The sequence below is a fragment of the Carassius auratus genome, unplaced genomic scaffold (assembly GCF_003368295.1).
Source record: "Carassius auratus strain Wakin unplaced genomic scaffold, ASM336829v1 scaf_tig00021055, whole genome shotgun sequence".
NCBI lineage: Eukaryota > Metazoa > Chordata > Actinopteri > Cypriniformes > Cyprinidae > Carassius > Carassius auratus.
The window spans coordinates 32,450-54,075 of NW_020525080.1; the positions used below are offsets into that span (position 1 = coordinate 32,450).

General features: G+C 35.9%; 2 protein-coding genes across 2 annotated transcripts; one reads left to right on the plus strand and one right to left on the minus strand.

The window, feature by feature from the left end:
• Positions 1-262: 262 nt before the first annotated feature.
• Positions 263-2,656, plus strand: LOC113076737 (neurexophilin-2-like). Its single transcript, XM_026249434.1, has 2 exons — positions 263-277; positions 340-2,656. The coding sequence occupies exons 1-2, from the start codon at positions 263-265 to the stop codon at positions 1,135-1,137; spliced, it is 813 nt and encodes a 270-aa protein (XP_026105219.1). The 3' UTR covers positions 1,138-2,656.
• Positions 2,657-6,660: 4,004 nt separating this feature from the next.
• On the minus strand, positions 6,661-16,921 carry LOC113076733 (speckle-type POZ protein-like A). Its single transcript, XM_026249423.1, has 12 exons — positions 16,764-16,921; positions 15,944-16,068; positions 15,185-15,321; positions 13,857-13,978; positions 13,627-13,778; positions 13,352-13,479; positions 9,898-10,075; positions 9,442-9,497; positions 9,222-9,344; positions 8,582-8,724; positions 8,430-8,483; positions 6,661-7,959 (listed from the first exon to the last, which is right to left on the minus strand). The coding sequence occupies exons 3-12, from the start codon at positions 15,260-15,262 to the stop codon at positions 7,815-7,817; spliced, it is 1,179 nt and encodes a 392-aa protein (XP_026105208.1). The 5' UTR covers positions 15,263-15,321; positions 15,944-16,068; positions 16,764-16,921; the 3' UTR covers positions 6,661-7,814.
• Positions 16,922-21,626: the final 4,705 nt, after the last annotated feature.

Below are 21,626 nucleotides of genomic sequence, written 5' to 3' on the forward strand. Positions count from 1 at the left end.
AGATTTTATCAAAAATATTTTAATTTGTTTTCCAAAGATGAACAAATGTCTTGGAACGACATGAGGGTGAGTGATTAATTACAGAATTGAAATTTTTGGGTGAACAATCCCATTCAGGAATTCTATTCCTAATATGCGTATTTTCCAGTAAACATTTACCTTATAGCTGGTTGGTTTAGTCAATGGCTTATAACCTTCTGAAACAATGTTTTTTTTTTTATACCTCTATGAGAAAAATATATGGCAAAATAATTCTGAAACCATGGCCAAGGAAAGTGTAAATAAAGATCATAATTTTAAAGTAGGTTATAGATGCTATATATGTTGAATATACAGTAGTATTATGGATTTTCATTTTTGTGTGTTTGTGCTTTTCAGTGTTGTTGGAAGGTCACATGCAGAAGAGTCCATATTCAAGAGGTAGGTCTCGTGGATTGGGGGGAGGTTGAAAATGAGGAGCACCCCTCCCCCAAAAGTGCCAGCCCCCGCATTCTCAACCCCCTGCGCCTTTTCGCCCGGGGATCCCCTGGGTTCAAGAGCAACAGGAGGGAGATTACATATTTGGAAAACATCGAGGACTCTTGGGACTGGTTATCTAACCAGACAGATGTCAGAGAGGCGCAGAGCAGGACTAAACGCAGACCAATCGTGAAAACGGGCAAGTTTAAAAAGATGTTCGGCTGGGGTGACTTCAACTCCAACATCAAAACTGTGAAACTAAATCTCCTCATTACAGGCAAGATAGTGGACCACGGCAACGGCACGTTCAGCGTTTATTTCCGCCACAACTCCACGGGCCTGGGGAACGTCTCCGTAAGCCTGGTGCCGCCTTCCAAGGTGGTGGAGTTTGAGATCCCCCAGCAGTCCACCCTGGAGACAAAAGACTCAAAATCTTTCAACTGTCGTATCGAGTACCAGAAAACAGACCGCAGCAAAAAGACTTCACACTGCAGCTATGAACCGTCCAACACGTGTTACCAAGAATCCACCCAGAGCCACGTGTCCTGGCTCTGCTCGAAACCCTTCAAAGTCATATGCATCTACATCGCCTTCTTCAGCACTGACTATAAACTGGTTCAGAAAATCTGCCCAGATTACAACTATCACAGTGACATGCCGTATGCATCCACGGGTTAAGATCCAGTCCATCCTAGACAGTGAGAACTGTCATCCTCATTGTCAGCATGTGTAAAATGTTTCACATTAGGCTACACTATTGGCATTGCCTTGGCCTTTTGTGATATGACAGTCAGGACATTTGAGGGCAAAGTAACTGATCAACACTTTTGTATTTTGACTTTAAAAACCCACTGAATGGTGAAGTTTTTTGGGGTTTTTTTTTTTTTTTTTAAACACAATCTTTCACTAATTCTCATGTTAATAAAACACAGACCTACTGAGAATAGATTACACATAAAACACCTTTTTATTGTAAGGTTTATGCGTGTGTTAATATGTGTTTATTTTATTGAGCAATGGCCTCTTGTTCAGCACTAAATTGTGTGAAGCATTTGTCAAGATAAGTGCGAACGGGGTTAAATCATTCAGCAAAGACATTACATACAAATTACTCTTAGTTATTTAGCATTTCACAAAAACTTTATGTGTGAATTGAGATTTGTGTATAATTTCAAAGAGTAATTTGCAACGTCTCATGAGAGCACAATTCATTGGACAGCTGGATTTAGTGAATCTGGCAGCCGGTTAACAATCCTTTGTCATGGTCTTGCCGCAGAGATCCACATTTCCAGGCTCCAATTAACATTAATTATAGTGGGAAATTTCACTTACAAACCATGACAAAGGGGACCGGAGCCAAAAACTGAAATTTAGCATGTCAGTCATGTAGCTAGCAAACATCTATTCATGCCAGTGACTTCAAACTCTTTCATGTCCTCTGTTCATGGAAAAGTGAAAATGTGTAAGGAGTAAAATACAGATGTTTATGCAAACACAAATGAGGGTAATTTAATACAATATGCAAGTCTACCTTGTATTAAATCTTTCATAATTTAAAACAGTATATGGCGATCATTTGAAGGAATCATTTATGTTTGCTCATTGTAGTCTAAATGTCAGTGTGTCACAATGAACCAGCTGAAATGCCAGTCTGATCATCAGAAATGGAATTCTCAGGTTCCATGTGTGTGTGTGTGTGTGTGTGTGTGCCAAAAAGATTATGACTGTTTATTTCATTTTTCCCATTTCAAGAGTGACTGATCTGGATCACAGTTCTGCTCGAAGTGAAGAATCAGATGGATAATTAATTGTACTGATACTCTACTTGTCTGCACACAAACGTTACCATCAAGAACATGTCAATATGAAGATAGCTGTTTATAATTGTATTTAGTTTATAATCCCATGTGCATTTTTGTGAATAGTGTATAAATGTGACTATAAAACTGTGTGTATTTTGCCTTTTAAGGATGAATTTGTTTCTTAATCTATCAATCTAGCATTAACCATTTTCTTACTTTTGGTGTTTGACAGATATATCAAGTAGATATAGAGCCATCTAGCTATTTTTTTTTTTCAGCAAATTGTATGCTTTATGTTTGTCTTCAATATCTATAACATACAAAAGAAAAAAAAAAACTCAAAGAAAATGCCTGAGAGCTTTCAGCTTTCGTTTAACCCTCTATGGTAAGCATTTGCACTGATTTGCTATGAGACAATTTTCACTCAGAAATGACAAGTAAATTTCACCAAGACATTGCAAGTCACACATTAAATTAAGTCATACAGTAGGTACAAAAGACAGAAATAGTCTTGTAAAACACTTGTAAATATATATATATATATATATATATATATATATATATATATATATATATATATATATATATATATATATATATATATATGGGTGCTGGTCATATAATTAGAATATCATCAAAATGTTGATTTATTTCACTAATTCCATTCAAAACAACTAAGGAAAATCCCAAATTCAGTATCTCAGAAAATTAGAATATAACTTAAGACCAATACAAAGAAGGATTTTTATAAATCTTGGACAACTAAAAAGTATAAAAATATGTCAAAGTATATCTCATATAAAAGTATGAGCATGTACAGCACTCAATATTTAGTTGAGGCTCCTTTTGCCTGAATTACTGCAGCAATGCGGGTCGATCAGTCTGTGACACTGCTCAGGTGTTATGAGAGCCCAGGTTACTCTGACAGTGGCCTTCAGCTCTTGTGCATTGTTGGGTCTGGCATATCTCATCTTCCTCTTCACAATACTTAAGGTCAGGGGAGTTTGCTGGCCAGTTAAGTACAGGGATACCATGGCCCATAAACCAGGTACTGGTAGCTTTGGCACTGTGTGCAGGTGCCAAGTCCTGTTGGATAAATAATTCTGCATCTCCATAAAGTTGGTCAGCAGCAGGAAGCATGAAGTGCTCTAAAACTTCCTGGTATATGGCTGTGTTGACCTTGGACCTCAGAAAACACAGTGGACCAACACCAGCAGATGACATGGCTCCACAAACCATCACTGTGGAAACTTTACACTGGACCTCAAGCAACATAGATTGTGTGCCTCTCCTCTCTTCCTCCAGACTCTGGGACCCTGATTTCCAAACATCAGAGAACATAACTTTGGACCACTCAGCAGCAGTCCAGTCCTTTTTGTCTTTAGTCTGTTGTTCAAGAGTGGCTTGACACAAGGAATGCGACAGCTGAAACCCATGTCTTGCATTCATCTGTGCGTCGTGGTTCTTGAAGCACTGACTCTTTGTGAATCTTGTCTTGAGTTAATTAGCTGATTAGAGTGTGACACCAGGTGTCTTAAATTTTTAACCTTTTCACAATATTCTAATTTTCTGAGATACTGAATTTGGGATTTTCCTTAGTTGTCAGCTATAATCATCAAAATTAAAAGAAATAAACATTTGAAATATATCAGTATGTGTGTAATTAATTAATATAATATACAAGTTTCACTTTTTCAATGTAATTAGTGAAATAAATCAACTTTTTGATGATATTCTAATTATATGACCAGCACCTGTAACTGTGGACCACTCGGCAGCAGTCCAGTCCTTTTTGAAGTGAGATGCTTCTGATGCTGTCTGTTGTTCAAGAGTGGCTTGACACAAGGAATGCGACAGCTGAAACCCATGTCTTGCATACGTCTGTGCGTGGTGGTTCTTGAAGCACTGACTCCTGCTGCAGTCCACTCTTTGTGAATCTCCCCCGCATTTTTGAATGTTTTTTTCTTCACAATCCTTTCCAGGGTGCGGTTATCCCTATTACTTGTAGATTTTTTTTCTACCACATCTTTTTGTTCCATTCGCGCCTCTCTTAATGTGCCAGCCTCTTTTGCAATGACTTTTTGTGTCTTGTCCTCCTTGTGCAAGGTGTCAGCCCCATGATTGTGTAGCCTACAGAACTAGACTGAGAGACCATTTAAAGCTCTTTGCAGGTTTTTTGAATTAGTTATCTAATTAGAGTGTGGCACCGGGTGACTTCGATACTAAACCTTTTCACAATATTCTAATTTTCTGAGACACTGAATTTGGGATTTTCCTTAGTTGTCAGTTATAAACATTAAAATTAAAAGAAATAAACATTTGAAATATATCAGTCTGTATGTAATGAATGAATATAATATACAACAAGTTTCACTTTTTGAACGGAATTAGTGAAATAAATCAACTTTTTGATGATATTCCAATTATATGACCAGCACCTGGATATATATATTTTTACATTGTGAATAATTTCTTGTCTTTCTTTTTTAAATCATTGCCCACCTTTATTACTTATACTTACATATTTCTCTAAAAAAACAAGTTAATTCTCCTTCAATAATGGTTTTCTATGGATTAGAGTTTTAAATGTTACGTGGCTTAAAAACAATATATTATTATTATTATTGTTTAAAAAAATGTCAGTTTATTTCAAACATTTGTTATAGTAAATTGTTACAGTGAAGGGAAAAGTATAATGTCATATTGAAAAATTGCACCATAGAGGGTTGATTTATTACTTTTATTCACAAATTTAACCATGAAACATATCCTGACAGTATATGTGAGATTTGTAGTGAACCATATGCATATCCTCTGTTTTTATAACCATATAAAACACTCATTCTTCAATCAGTAAAAAATCCTGCAAGGTCAATAAATCAAAACATTACATCCTGTGATACGTTTCATTTCATCAAGCTTTAATACATCATCATATTCAATAAAAAGCTTTCTGATGTATAGACCAGTGTTGCATCATTTGTATGCATATGAAAACGACAAATTCTTCAAAAAAATGTCAACCTTTTGTTTCTTTCAAAAATGGAGTGTCACGTTTTTGGCTTTCAGCACTGACGGCCTCCTGCCATCCGATTCACAAAGAAGAAAAGAAAAGAACAAAAGACAAAACTGAATTGTCCTATGATGGAAAAAATAACTATATGAATCCGCAATGTATCATTAGCTCAGTGGTGCACTTAAAAATGGTCTTCCAGATAGACAGGAGTGAGAGAGAGGTTTTCTAATAGTGAGATGTTATCACAGAGTTCCCTAGGAGCGCAGAAAATGGTCGGCATGAAGCGGCATGTTGGCACGGAAAAAAGATGTGTGTTAGATAGCTGGGATTACAGACTGCATGCTGTGCTCTTTAATTAGCCCTGATTTCCCCATCATGGAGGGTGCGAGAGCAATATGTTGCGACTGCTGCAGAGATCACAGTGGTCGCAGTACCACAACTTCAGCTGCAGTTACAGAACCAGGAACAACTGTGCTAAAGCTGTGTAGTGTTTAGAACAAAACTGCAGTGTTTAATTAATCACAAAATGACTATTATGTTTAGCAAAAATGCAATTTGCATTTCAGCTTGATGCCCGGTTGTTATTATGTTCTTTTTTGCCACTGCATCACCTCTTTCGAGATTTTTCCCCATCTCGAAATGTGTTAAACACAAATAACCAAACCAAAATGTCAAAACATTGGACATTTTGAAATGACATTTAACTTCCTACTTAACGTTATGACAAACTCCTTAGGATGAGACCCTTAAAAAGCATAAAACTGCCCTTATATTAGCTCTATATAATATTATAATAAACTTAAAATAAAAAAACGGTAGATGACTTAATAACTGGAAAACTGCTACTGCCAGCTTAGAGGCTATTTCATTATACATGTATAATGTGTATATATGTGTATGTCTCTACACCATTAAAAAATGTAGGATCAGTAAGATTTTGTTTTTACAGTAATTAATACTTTTAATTAACAAGGACACATTAAACTGATCAAATGTGACGGTAAAGACAATGTTACAAAATATTTCTATTTCAAATGCTGTATTTCTGAACTTTCTATTCAAAGTATCCTTAAGAAAGCAATACAACTGCATTCAATATTAATAAGAAATGTTTCTTGAACACCAAATCAGCATATTAGATTGATTTCTGGATCACATGACACTGAAGACTGGAATAATGATGCTGAAAATTCAGCTGTCATCAGAGGAATAAATTAATTTCCAAAATATATTCAAATAGAAAACTTTTTACTGCTTTTATAGTATTTTTGGTCAAAAAATACTATGTGGTCTTGAGCATTATGTACTCATTAAAAAAAAAAAAAATCTTACTGACCCCAAATGGAAGTGTATTATATAAATCATACATATAACACCACTGAATGCTGAAAAACTTTTTTAATGAGTTAATGCAGGCATTCTCGCAGACAATATTGTTTTTAAAAGATGGAACAAATTCCAGAATCTGCACAAAACATGTTCTTCAACAGAACAAGACTGTCTAGCATGACACAATGTAGAGAGTCGTCCAAATCACTGTCAGTTAGACTGTAACACCACAGCTCTAAAACGAAACTGATAGATCGATGACAATCAATCCATCTGTACTTCCCAAACATGCATTCATCAGTCCATCCCTATGACATACACCGTAATGCCACACACTGATGCTCAGCATCCAAATATTTCCTGATCACAAACGACAGTGTGTTCGAAGATGGATTGTCTTGACTACTTTAATCAGGTTACACAAATGGAATTATGGGCCAGACAACTTCAAACTACTTGTTTGTATATGGCAGACCAATTTATGGAAAGCCGCACTACCGAGTCTAAAAAAAATGTAGTCATTTGTAAACTTGTGAATAGATGACACTTTGAATGTTATCACAGGTCAAGGGGCAGGACACAAACAATCAATCCAGGTTACAAACATCAATACAAATATCTGAAATGCATATTTTCCCACAATATGGAATAGTACTAGTATTCTCTCACCCCCCCCCCCCCCCCCCATGGTTAAACTGTGTCTTTACATAGAAATCGTGCCATCAATATGGGGCATAGCTATCTTTTCAAAAAGTGTAAAGGAATGACCTTGCACTCATTGTGTTAACATTTATTTAATGTCTAGTCGCACAACTAAACATTAGGAATATATACTATTTCCCGTGCATTGAACTCCTGACGCATTCCTAGGAAGCGCCATATAAAACAGCGAGACTTTGGGAACTAGTGCAACAGGGAAGAGGCCTGGTCTCATGGGACAAGGCAGGCACAGAGTAGAACTGAGAGAATTCAAATACTCCACACAAGAGTCATGGCAGATAGTTTAAGGCTGTTTGAAGTGACAGAAAGATTCGCAAAATAAAGCTCAGATGCCGAACCCATCGCTCAGGAAGGGTGTGAACAGCTTTGAGAAGTCAAGCCTGTCCCAGTCCCGTGCTGTCGGGTCGGATGACAATGGGATAGAGTCAAACTCTGCAGTTTTCTGGATTTTGCCCCAGGACAGGCCCAAGAGAGAAACAGGAACATCGTCACGACTGTTTTAGGCGCTTCCTGGGCAGACCGAAGTGGGGGCACTGCGCTGACGCGAGCGCACGGAAAGCCTCCGCCACTAAGTGAGGATGAGACTGGATCATTGACTTCCAGCCCGCGGTCTCCATTATGTCCGTGGCGTGACTGTCAGGAGAGGGTGAAGATGTTTCAGTATTAGGACAAGACACATTAAAAATCGATAACAGCAATGTGGATTAATCCAGTCTAATGGAGTAAAAAAATAAGGTAAGAGAGGCTCAATTCAATGGTGCATATTCAAACTCAAGCAACAGTCTATTTATACAAAAAGCCATTTTCCTCCAAATAGGCATGCACTAATGCAGTAGTTATTGCTGTTCTGTACGATCAGCGGGGCGCCAGGGATCTATAATACTGACTTTGTGATGTGTTTATAATGCAGAAATGTTCTCTTCCTTGACGTTTCAGACAGTCAGAGTCTATTAATAAATGGTATCAGGAGATATGCGGACTATGGGTACCAGCCAAGCAGCCCGGGATGCCCAGAAACTAAAACAATGAATTCTAAAGCATCTAAGAGAGCAGATAAGAGCTTGGTATTAATCTTGTGTCACAAATATCAGCTAATTACGTACTTGCTATTCCAGTTTTTCCCATCTTTACAGCCCAGCTGTCGGAGGACACTGCACCTATGGATAAGATAGAAGAAAAATACTCTTATTCTCCGGCCGGTAAACAGCTATGGGAGAAGGAATCTATCAAGGAGAGTTTCTTTGGTGGAGCTTGCCTGTTGATAAAATCTATGGCCTGTGCTTTGAGCTGTTCTGCGCTGTGCAAGTCGGCCAGGATGAGGGTGTCTGCCACGTTCTCCACCGAGAGGCTGTTGCAAAGGGCTTCCTCACACATGACCTTTAAGCGCTCCAGAGCATACTGAGAAAACGGCACACATTACTTATGCAGAACAACACTCAATGGTTTGTGATGCTATTTAAAGCATTAGCTCACCCAAAAATAACATGTATGACTTTCTTTCCTCCATACATTTGTAATCATCTACTGATCAACTGGTCATTACTCCAGTCTTAAGTGTCATGTGATCCTTCAGTAATGACTGTAATGCTGATTTGCAGCTCAAGAAACATTTCTTATTATCAGTGTAGAAAACAGTTGTGAAAACCGGGAATTTTTTCTTTTAGGAGTCTTTGATGAATAGAAAGTTTGGCATTTATTTGAAACAAATCTTTTATAACATTATAAACGTATTGTCACTTTTGATTTAATTAATCCTTGCTGAATAAAAGTAATAATTTTTCAAACTCCTTAAACCTTTGAATGGTAGTGTATCCCCAATATGACACACACACATAAAAAACATCAACAGATGTTTAAAATTATTTCAAGATTCAATAATTAAACTTCAGACTTACTTTATCAGCTGCGGCTAATAAACTATCTGCCATTTTCTCTAAATTTGGTGCTTTTCCTGTGTATATGAAGCCCATCATTTCTTTGAAAACCTCTGGTTCAACATCGCTGATGTCCACCCGGTTCTGCACGAAAACAGAACAGCTTATGAACTCATACGCTGCACAACAGCAAACATAACTAAACCAATACTGCAGTATATAAAGAGCATCAAATCCATACCTTTTTACTCTCTTCCATTTCATGTTCAAACATGGCGTTGAAGACAGGTGACCTCGCTGTCGAGAAAGCAATAAATTTGTCGGTCACATCATATGAGCATCTCTCGCTATACGTTTACAGTCAAAAACAAATAACACAAGTTTCCAGTTTTCATTAGATTATTCCTAACCTGTGAGTCAATCTACATAGCAAAAATAAACAAAAAGCCTGAAGTCACATGCATGAACCCAGTCGTCCTTTGAGGACATTAGCGGTGGATCACACTGTGGATTTTCAGTGATGAATCTAGATCTGTCATACTGAAAAATTAAGAGAGAAAACACTACCGCCAAGGTCACACAAACTGTCTCCCCACACACAAACTCTGCGGGTGCGTGCTGAGCTAGCGCCGCTGGGATGAGAGGAGGACATGGAGCTGATGTGGTCAGCAGGGCTGGGGGTCTGGATTAGACTCACCTGCCAGGATGGATTTGTGGGCTTTGAACTCCTGCCCTCCCACATATAGAGTGCAGTCCGTGAAGCGTGAGCATTCCCACAAGTTACCCAGGTCATCCGACAGCTGGCACTCCGGAACCTTCAACATGTTCATGTTGGACTGTCCGGAGATATTCACAGAGTCCTGGACAACACTTACCTAATTAACACACATCATAAGTCCAATTAAACCACTTGGTCTGGTTACGCAGTGTGATTTACTGAACAGCCATCATTCCGGTCTGTTATTTATTATATACATTTTATGCACGTTACTTTGCAGTTAGGGCTGCAAATCAATATGGCAATATGGCTTCGTTTGATTTAATTAAATATTTGCTGAAGTGAAGTGGTTTAATGTGAATCGAATTCAGATAGGCTGAGTTCATGGGCTGCAGGCATGTCTGCAAATCAACACGTGATGCCAAGCTTCAGTTTGAAACTGACGCAACAGTAGCAACCCATAAAAAAAAAAATAATAATTCATGGTTTACGGTTTGAAAATGAATTAAGTATTCTTATTTTGTGTGTTTGTGTGAAATTGAATACAGTATTTTTTCATTAAATTAAAATGTTTAGCATTCAAATTCTTAGTTTTATGATAATGTTTCTTTTTTGTTTAATATTTTTTTATTACATAACAATGATTTTATTTTATATTCATTGAATAGGTCTTAAGCATAGACTGAATAAAAACATGGACGTAGTCACACCCGTAGGCTGCTGCTATAAAGTTGGCCATTTTAACATGGGGAGTCTATGGGATTGACTCTCTTTTGCAGCCAGCCAATGCATTACAGTTTAAAACACTTCCGTGTTGGCTACACTGGAGAGAGCGGGAGTTTGCCACTTGGTCAAAAGCAATGGGAATGAGGCCTATGAAAATTCAAGTGAAAAATTTCTGAAATGGTTACTGAAAGAGGTTTGAGCCGTTTCTAGTATAGGAATAATAATAATAAAAAAAATTTTTTAAAAGTTTTTGCCAAATCTGGTGAAAATTCCTGTATTTCATATCGCAGAAAAAAAATATCCCCAATATGATGTAGTCTTATTTGCAGGATTCATTACTTCTCTGAACTGTGTAAAAGTCTGTTATGCCAAATGATAAAGTATGACCTAATTATGCTTTAATTATGTGACTACAGCAAAAACGCAGGTCTAGTAAGTAAGTACTAACTGACTAGTGCTACAATTTATATGGTCTCTGTACATAATGTTAACACACATTTAAAGTACTAGCATTCTAGACCGCTACAAAAATATTCAAGAGTGTTGAAAGAACAAAATGGTGAATGAAGAGAGAAAAATAAAAAAGCTTTCATGCTAAATGAAAAACGACTGCGGCTATCAGAAACTCTGCTGATGAAAGCATCCTACAGTTGTTTAATAGTTTTTTCTGGCAAAAATCATCTACAAAAACTGTCCAATTAATGAGGGAAAACATATCATCTGCAATTTGCATTTAGTTTCAATTTTGCTTTGTGATATTACTAATTTCCCTGCAAATATTAAACCCTGTAGCGGATCTCAACAGGCAGGTCGGCTATTTTTCAAGCAAGACTCATAATTGTGTTACAGTAAATTCATTTGACAACCCATTTCATTTATTGCTCTAGGTGACGTCTCTATCCTGCTATGCTCTGAAGAGAAGGGCGAGCTGTCAAATGGCTACTCAGAGCATGCTACGTGCAGGAAATTCAATCTGCGATCTACTTCAGAGAAAAACATTTAGCAGGCTCTGCGCTTCCATTTGTTCTATGAAAAAATCAATAATAAATCACCCAGATTACTACATCAAAGTAACTAAAAGACAGAGGTAACACTGGATCAAGCAAATGCTTAAAGATTTGTCCTGCAAATGAATCAAAAACAATTAAGAACGTCTGAGATGATAAAGATAATAATAATAAAAAAAAAGAAATAGTCCAAAATGCAAGTGTAAAGTTCTTAGAAATGTCATATTAAAACACTCAGACTGTTAGGACAGTAACATCACTTGCACACATTTTGACCTCACAGAAAATCATCATTCACAGAAGATTATCATTGCATAACACTAGTGTTGTCATGGTACCAAAATTTCAGTATTCTGTACCGATACCAGTGAAAATCCATGGTTCTCTGTACCAATTTCGGTACCAAAGCAAAACACAAAAATAATGTTCATTAAAAAAAAAAAAAAAAAAAAAAAAAAAACTATCACTAAAAAATAAAACCAATGCCATTATTTATACTAATTTACAATTGTTTACAATTACAATTAAAATTCATTAATTTACAACTAATTACAATTAATTTACAAAAGTTTTTCTACAAGTAATATAATTATGAAAAACAGTAAACAAGTTTCAGCCAAATTTAATTTGTCTTAATTAATGAAATTTAAACATTTTATTTTTTTGGGCAAATAAAGGGGATTTGCTATTAAATTTAAAACAAGGACGAAATATTGGGTCATTTATTTCTTTAAAAAATAAAGTTTTATTAATTTTTTTCAACAGTAGTAGCATTATAACATACATTCTACTAAATAATAGTCATATTTCTGTCAAAATGACTTGATGTAAAAATGAACTTTTATATTGACACTGGTTTTACTCAAATGAAACAGAAAAATGCTTGTTAAGTGACTCAGAACAGTTCTGGTAATGTTGTTTATGTACCGTATTTTTCGGACTATAAGTCGCACTGGACTATAAATCGCATTTATTTAGAACCAAGAGAAAATATTACCATCTACAGCCGAGAGAGGGTGCTCTATGTCTTCAGTGTAGACTACAAGAGCACTGAGCAGCATCTCTGGCAGCATAGAGCGCTCTATAAGTCGCAGGACCAGCAAAACTATGAAAAAAAGTGCGACTTATAGTCCGGAAAATATGGTATTTATGTCCTCATTGAGACAGCAGATGCTGAAATTACTGCAAGCTTCACGCGCTTTAGTCTATGTAGTAAACAAACCATTCTTCATTCACACAGAGACGTGCAGAACATGCAGGATTCATATTTCAACTTTTGCGGCTTAACATTTACAGATACTGGTGCATATGGAGATTTGATTAATTTATGCTAACTTTGACAAATTCCGTGACTGTCCATATTAAAATGTAAGTTTCATTTTCATGACTGGATTTTGAGATCAGTCCGCGCTTCCTGCGTTGCGGAAATCATAGCACTGTATGCGTCAAGAACCAGGTTGACTGGGTACTCGGTACCACCGGAACTTAAAGAAACCTGGTACCGTGGCATTTAAATTTAAGTACCGGGTCTTTTGACAACACTACATAAGACCTAAAAATGCTTATGCAAATAATGCATATTAATAATAAAAAAAAAGAAGATATTTCTCATGTGGGGTTGATCCAAACCAATATACATTCATGCATTGAAGGTTTGAATTTGAGGAACTGGACAGATCATGAAGTAAACGCATACTTGCCTCACAAAATAACGTGAGTTTATCATCTGGTAGCAGTCCATTTGCTTCATCAAGCAGAAAATCTCTCCTAATAAATTTTTTGAAGCCCCAGTCTTTGCCTTGGACGAACCGATAGGCTCTTTGGCTTTCTGCATTGAGTAGAGAAGTAAGGGTAAGTAAATTACAAACCAAATCATCCAATGTCCAATAACAAACTTAAGTTACAGGACTTGAAACAACATTACTCCAATAGTTTTATTTCAAATTAAAGCTTTTTTTTAAGACGAAGTTCTCACCCATAGCTTTTGTCTCCTCCCGTTTAGCGTTCAGTAAAGAAAACTTGAACTTGGCTCTGACTTCACTTTTTGGACAACTAACTAGTAGCAAATACAGCGATAGATAATCTTTACTTTCATCATCGAGTCCCTTCGGATTGACCCGTAGGCACCTGAAGATAGACAAAGATGTCAACCTTTGAGCATAAAACATTATAACACAAACACAAACACATGCATCGGCTCCTCACCATTTCATCTTATCATTAGGCCCTGAGGAGAAGGTAGAGCTCTTCAATACTTCACCCATCTCTTCTCGACAGAAGCTGAAGTTGTTTATGGTCCACATGTAGGAGAATTTCACTACCTTGACCTACAAGATCAAAGATTACCATCAGTGAAAACTGATAACCGTCATCAAACAAAGCAATGTGCCATCATTCCTAGACAACAACACGGCAAACGCCACACGAACAAATGAACAGGCAGCTTTCAACTTCACACGTGACTTTTTACTAACATCTGATTCATTTGTAAGCAGCTAAATAGCTGCTATTCAACTTTGCATTGCATTTGGCCTGAGGTTAAGTCTAAGGAAATTTGTCTCAGTATCATTTTACCGTATCTGATAAACCAGCATGACCACATTATGATGACTGCTTGAGTTTCATTATCACTTGCACAATGGAGTGTCACCCTATCTACTTTAATGCACTGACTATCCTCATTAGATCAAACTGTGCACACCACCATAACAAGCAAGAGATCAAAACATATGCATCTGCTCAAGCTACACTTGGCATTTCAGAGGGCCATATTAAGACTTAAAGAAATGGTCGAATTTCAGGTCAAGTCAAATGTATTAGTATAGTGCTATTCACAATGATTTTACAGCAGCTTTTCAGAATTTTATTTGTTTAATATTTTAATATCTTCATTCCTTAAAGTCCTATTTAGCAGATCAGTGCTGGGTGATAACAGATTATATTTTGCAACAAAACAAGAAATCAAGCAGTAAAGGTTTGCTTACTGTACATATCACCCTAGTTGAATATGCTGTATGCATGCAGATAACTTTGGACATAAGTGTTCCTGTAGCTCAATTGGTAGAGCATTGCGTTATTAAGCGCAACATTGCGGGTTAGATTCTCCGGGAACACATGATAGGTAAAAATTGATAGCCTGAATGAACTGTAAGTTGCTTTGGATAAAAGTGTCTGCTAAATGCATACATTTAATTTAATTTAATATTAGTTTAACCAATTTTATATAAAAATGAGGCAATAACATTTTGTGATGCAATAAAAAAAATAAAAATAAAAATCAGGCTATACCACATACATGTACATAAACATATTTATACATTGCTTCACATGAGCTAACTGTTTATGTTGATGAAGTTGTGTGCAACATATATTCTACTTTACATACCCGTACAGAGCTGTGCGATAATACAGTTTACTGTATTAATTTTGCAATGATATAAACAATCACACAGTTGATATCTGCCATAGAAACAGCTTCTAAAATACTTCAGCAATGTCTGAATATGACTACTTGAGCCGTCAGTCCATCTCACCTGGGTATAGCACCAGCTCTCAGCCACAGGCCCACTGGACATCTCCCCTGGAGGAGGAGGAGTTGGGACCCCCGACATGGCCAGCTCTCTCCCCACTACAAGAAGCGCTGATAGTCCCAAAGCTTTCACCACTTAACCTTTATGGAAACACAGAGCAAAGGCATCATTTAAGAAAAAATAAATGGCAGCAATTTCTGCCTCTCCTCTTGACCTGAAAATATCAAATCTTTGACTGCCATCAGCAAGCAATTTTGTGAGAAACATTGCTAACCCCAACTCAGGGCACAGAATCTATCAAAAAAATAAAAAGAAGAAAAAAAGCTTTTAGGTGTCAAAGTGGAGGAAGGAAATGAAAGAATATAAGCTTTATGAAACCTATGACACCGGAAGCATGCAACATCACAATCCAGTCAGTAGTGTGACAGATCACCAACTCAAAAATGTGTCTTAAACCCATGAAAATGCTTACGAGAAGCTAGCACTCTAAATATAGGTGTTCTTGATTATACCAAAAAAACATCAGAATCAGTTAAGTCCAATGTACCGACTACATGGCTTGTTGGCACAGGCCTGAAATGCAGGTCTGAACTTGCCCTTGTTGACAAGGTATAGTCAAGGGCACATTAGTTGTATTTTGGTAAACCAACAGACAAATCCACCTCACTATATTTCACTCTTAACCAAACACACACAAAATAAATAAATAAATAAAACCTTGTAGAACAAAATCGGAGTTAAAATGATAAAATGATACCTAACCTTTAGTAAAAATCTTGATTTTCATTTCTCGATGCCATTGTACACATGTATCAGGTAAAACTGAAGAAACGAGTTTGTGTTTTACTGAGACTTTACAGCATGATCCAAGAGCTCTTCATCCCAACCTGTGAATATAAACACATAGATTTCATATGATTAAACTTTGCCATCAATCCTCACTTAAGCATTAATTTAGATCAGTACTTGTATCAGTACTCATGATTATCATGAAAAATATCAACTGAAATTACATTTGTAAGTTATATATCTATATATATATATATATATATATCTATATATATATATATATATATCTATATACATCTATATATATATATATATATATATATATATATATATATATATATATATAAATAAAATGACACACATTCACAGCTAATGTATGTGACTTCTGTTCTGAACAACACTGATTTAACTCTAGACTGTCATTATGATATTATCAGATTTTTTTTTTTCTTTTTTTTTTTTTTGGTGTTGTTCAGTTATATGCATATGTTTAAATCAGAATGTTTTCTGGGCTTGGTCAACATGGCAAAAAAGAAACTGGTTAGCCATAACCCAAACACCAAATCTTATGAAAATAATTGTGTGGTCGGCTTCCAACGTTTGATTCTTCACTGGCTACATATCATTACCTGAAAGCCCAGTATATCAATGAAACAATGTAGTCTTTTAAGGACAAAAGGAATCCAGTCTTTTGTTTGAGCTAGTCAGATTCTTGTCGGCTAGTTGGCTATGTGGCTAGCAAGCTAAACTATATCCACAACACTGACAAAAGTAGATCAGTTAAAGCACAAACCTTTCCACGTCATTCTGTCAATACTCTTAAATTTAAGGTTCGGATGGTCCTTGTGGATCTAAGTAAGACTGATGTGTATTTGTGTCTTTTCAAAAGCAGCCCATCACAGTAGCTTGCAGTGTGCTGCTTATCCTGCCAATGAAGGAAGCGACAGCACAGAGCAGACGTGGACGCGCTTCACTCATTCCTCTGGCGGTACGTGAAACCGCCGAGCGGGGGCGCGCCTTGGCCCTCAACACATATCTGTCCGTTACAGATTAACTTGTACCCGAGATAGAGCGCAGGGATGTTACTACTTTATAATATACATATTTTTCCATAGAACTAAATATGGTGGAAGCGTATATCATGTTTGTTAAACTTGAAGAAACTTAAAATGATCTCTCAGCGCTTACCATTAGTCAGTTGTGATTGGCTCAAAATGGCAAGCGTTGAGAAAAGAAACACTTCCGCACAACGACGTTTTAACATGTAACGTTAGGCTATCCACTCACCAGTCTTCAATTTATCCACTCCAAATATCCTCCTGGGAACCAGGCATAGACATTTTGTCCTTTGTAAAGGACACCAGGACAAACATTATGCTAATCATGTATTTTGGGGGAAACACAACAAGTCATTAGGGAAAGAAATTAGATCAATATTCCTATGAAGTAGCTATCTTCTCTTGAAAATGTTATTAATTCCATTATTACACTTCCCTTTCATTACGGTTTGCCCTAAGAATGCATTATATTCAAATCAAAGGCTTTACATGACTTATTAACATTTATTTATACAAGTATGTTGTCACACTTTATGTAATGTAACCTGCCATTTCACTTTTCAGCAATCATTAAAATGTAAAACATAAAAAAAAACAATAATAATAATAATTTGTGGAACGGCAGAAATGTGTTATGTTTTAATAAAAAGTATAATTTTAAACATGTGACACTTGTAAAAAAATAAAATAAAATTATTGCCCTCAGAAAATAATTCAACATTTCAGTTAAAAAGATACCTTAATTATGTAAAAGTCTCTTTTCTGAGAGTGAACTGTTCACGGAAAAGGGCTTATAGGGAACCAAATTGGTTCTTGTAAAAACTACCTTTATATAAACTTTATTTTTATAAAGTGTTTAAAGAGCCTTTTTTGTAACTGAAAATGTTCCATGGATGTTAAAGGTTTCTTCGGGAACCATCAATGCCAGTAAAAACCTTTATTTTCTTATATACAATATAGTTTATAACACAATTTTGGTTATACATTGTGAAAATAATAATTTTGGTAATGTGCGTCATAACGTGTATCATCTGTTCTAAAAGCAAAGCGAGAAGCATAAAGAATTTCTGCTTGTGTGGCAGGTTTAATTGGCAGTAGTTGAGTGCAGATGACTCTTCCCTCTCGCTGTCCTCCGCAGTGCTCTGATGTCATTCTCCTGACAAACAAAAAGGAGCTTTGGGTAAGCCACTCTGAAACAATGTGCTGTGATTATACCCTGGAGGCCTATAACTAATTCTCATTCACATCAGCAAGGAAGTGTCTCGCTGCTGAAATGATACATCGTTTTCACATGGGTCTTGTGGTTTGCAAAGCAAGTGTTTCATGGTTAATATGCCTCGATCATGAGGTTGAGTTCTTTGTTAACTTTGAATAGTAAAGACATTACATTTTTAAAATGAACTGAAAGTTAGAGATATCTGTTCTCCGTTTCAACACAGGCTGGACAAAGCCCTATAATAAAATTACCACTGTAGCTGACTGCAAAGTCTTTGAAATATTGATTCCACACTATACTCATTAGACATTGGCATGTGAAAACGTTGTCTTCATGTAAAAACAAACCATAACAAACATTATTTATTTATTTTATCTCAAAGAATTTAAAAGATTCTCAAGAGATAGAAAAGTGAAGAAGAAAAAACAGCCATCAACACCTCCAGAATGGTGGTTATACTTAGTATCCAATGCTGTAAAGTTGCAAACTAAAAAAAAAAAAAAAAAAAAAAAAAAACACGGTGCTAATCAAAGCAACTGTAATGAAGAATAAAGTCTTAATTGCACAATCAGCCATTCACTTTTGAACACTTCTTCTGCTGACAAGAGCCAAGGTCACAATGGATATGAATACAGTTAAATTATCATTATACAATTTGACAGGCACTAAAAAGTGTAATTGTGTGTTTTATTCTTGGATGTTGCTTTAAACGTGTGCTGTACAGCCTAAGAGAAGGGAAGGAATCTGTATACTGGAGCTGCTAGTTAACAAAAATAAATAAATAAATAATAATAATAATAATAATAATATGCGGTCAACGGAGTTTATGAGTGGACATTTTCAGCTAATATTCAGATTAGTGGTCATCCAAGATGGGTTTCTAAGTTTTTAAAACATTTACACTTGGTACATCCTTGCTGTTCAATGGTCTTTACTGAAAAATATTAATAATTTACTATTATGCACTACTACACTAGTACACTACTTCAAAAGTTTGGGATCAGAAATATATTTTTTAAATATATTTTGAAAGAAGTCTCTCATATTATTACAATAAAAAAATAAAAGAAAAACAGTGTTCTATTTGAATACATTTTAAAATATTCTTTAATCCTGTGTTTATTCACTATTTTTCCCCCAGCTCCAGTCTTCAGTGTCATATGATCCTCCAAAAACCATTCTAATATCCTGATATTGTGCTCAAGAAACAATTCTTATCATCAGTGTTGAAAACAGCTGTGCTGACCAATATTTGCATGGAAACTGATTTTTTTTTTTAGGACTCTTGATGAAAAATATTTTTGTTGTATAATGTTTTTCCTCATCTGCTGATAATATTAAATAAGAGGCAATAATTGAACAATTACATAATGAAATAAGCAAATTATTAATTCACCAGTATCGCAGGCAAGTCAGTCACACTGAGAAAAACATTTACTGAAAGATATACAGAATGATAAAAAATCTAAATCTAAATAAAAAGTACAAAACATCTATGCCACATTCAAACTGGATGCCAGTGCTATCAAGACACTGCTATTATTAGTTTTGATGCGTAGCAAAAAGCCTCCCTCAGGCTGAATGACAATGATGACCATGGAAAATAGGAGTACTGTGACCAGCAGGCTACAGACAGATGTCAGACAACAGCAAAATACGGGTGTTTTCATTTTTGTTTATTTTTATTTTTTTATGCCAACTGAATGAGCATTGAGGAATTCTGAATGCTTTTCTCCCTCTGCCATCTTTTACATTTGTAATCCGTCTGTGAGTCACAGTGAGGAAAGATTCCTGACATTCATAAAAGCTACCACAAAGAGAATATGTACTGTAATTTTTTATTTTTATTTAGTCATTCATGCCCCTCTGACCTGTACCTACATTCCATAGTAAGGAATTTTTCAGAGCAATTTAAGCTTGCTGTACTAAAAAATGTAAATAATACATGTTGTGCACTTCAGTGTTAAATGTTGTTAAATGACATGGAAATAAAACTAAATGTATTGTAAAAATAAAAAAAATAAAAATTATAAATATATTAGTATACATATTTAAATAAAACATCATCATATGTGATGTGTCACGCATGTCCTTATATTGTTTGACATCATGAATTATATGGTAATTATGGTGGTGACAACAGTTATTTACTTCCAAAAAAACAAACATTGCACAGTTTTACAGTAAATTTATATATAATGTGATGTTTGATCATCTAAAGTTTTGGACTTTATATGATACGGTAACAGTTAACCAGTTCTAAGTAACTTTTTGTCTATTATTTGCTTTACACAACTGCCACAATAACGTATTTGAAAGGATCATCTTGTCAACTAAATGCAGCATATTTGATTAATTAATCTGCATTTCATGTAATTAATTGGATGAAAAGTGTTATATATTGACAGCTCTTAAATCAGTTTAAAACAGTCTGATTAATTGCAAATGTGCATCTATAACTCAGATGCAGATGTCATGATAGGCGACTTATATTTAGAAAAATAAATTATTCTGCTTATTAGATCGAACATTTCATTGTCCCTGACTTCAGCAATGTCCGTTTGAAAGTCTCAGTCTAATTTAATTTAAGTGCATTTAAATGCTGTTTAAAAAGGCTAAAGATGAAGGACACACACACGCAGTTCAGTCCTGGTCAGGGAAAACAAATAACCTGCAGTCTATGGGTGAGATCTAAAAATGAAACTGCTGATATATTTATCCAATACACACATATCTAATTTAGATGGCGGTCTTCATGTATCCATCCTCATATGCAAATAAAGCAGCAATATGTTTCTTTTTGAGTGTGGACAGGCAGTGATGTGCACAGCTGGATCAGTGGGAGCCTTCCAGCCTCTCAGAGCCACACAGAGCATTTCACACCCAAGCTAGCAGAGCTGCGCACACACATACTGACAGCTCTCTGCATGTATAATGAGCTTGATCCTGTTAAATCTATCATTCCCAGAGTCCATGCATGCAGCCCCTTTAATCTCTTTAACAACTGTGTTGGCTGTGGAGAAGCATGGCAGAGACTGGCCCAGTGCTCAGATCATCGGAGGCTTCCTTCTCTCCCTAATCCACTCCTCAGTTGAACTCAGGCATCTCGGCACTGGAAACATTTACAGATTACACCAAATCAGGGGTTTAAGACACTGACCAAATATTATGCATCATTTTGACAATTTTAAGCAGTGAACAAACACAAGGTGTGCTATGAAACAAAATATGTGGATGGATGCATGAACATAGACTTCTGCAATCATAAACTATTGCAAGAGGACTGTGCACATAACCAGTCCTGAACCTGATAATATTGCTTTGTCTTGTGGAAAAATAATCTTGTCTGAATCAGGAGAGAAGTATGAAAACAAATATGCCA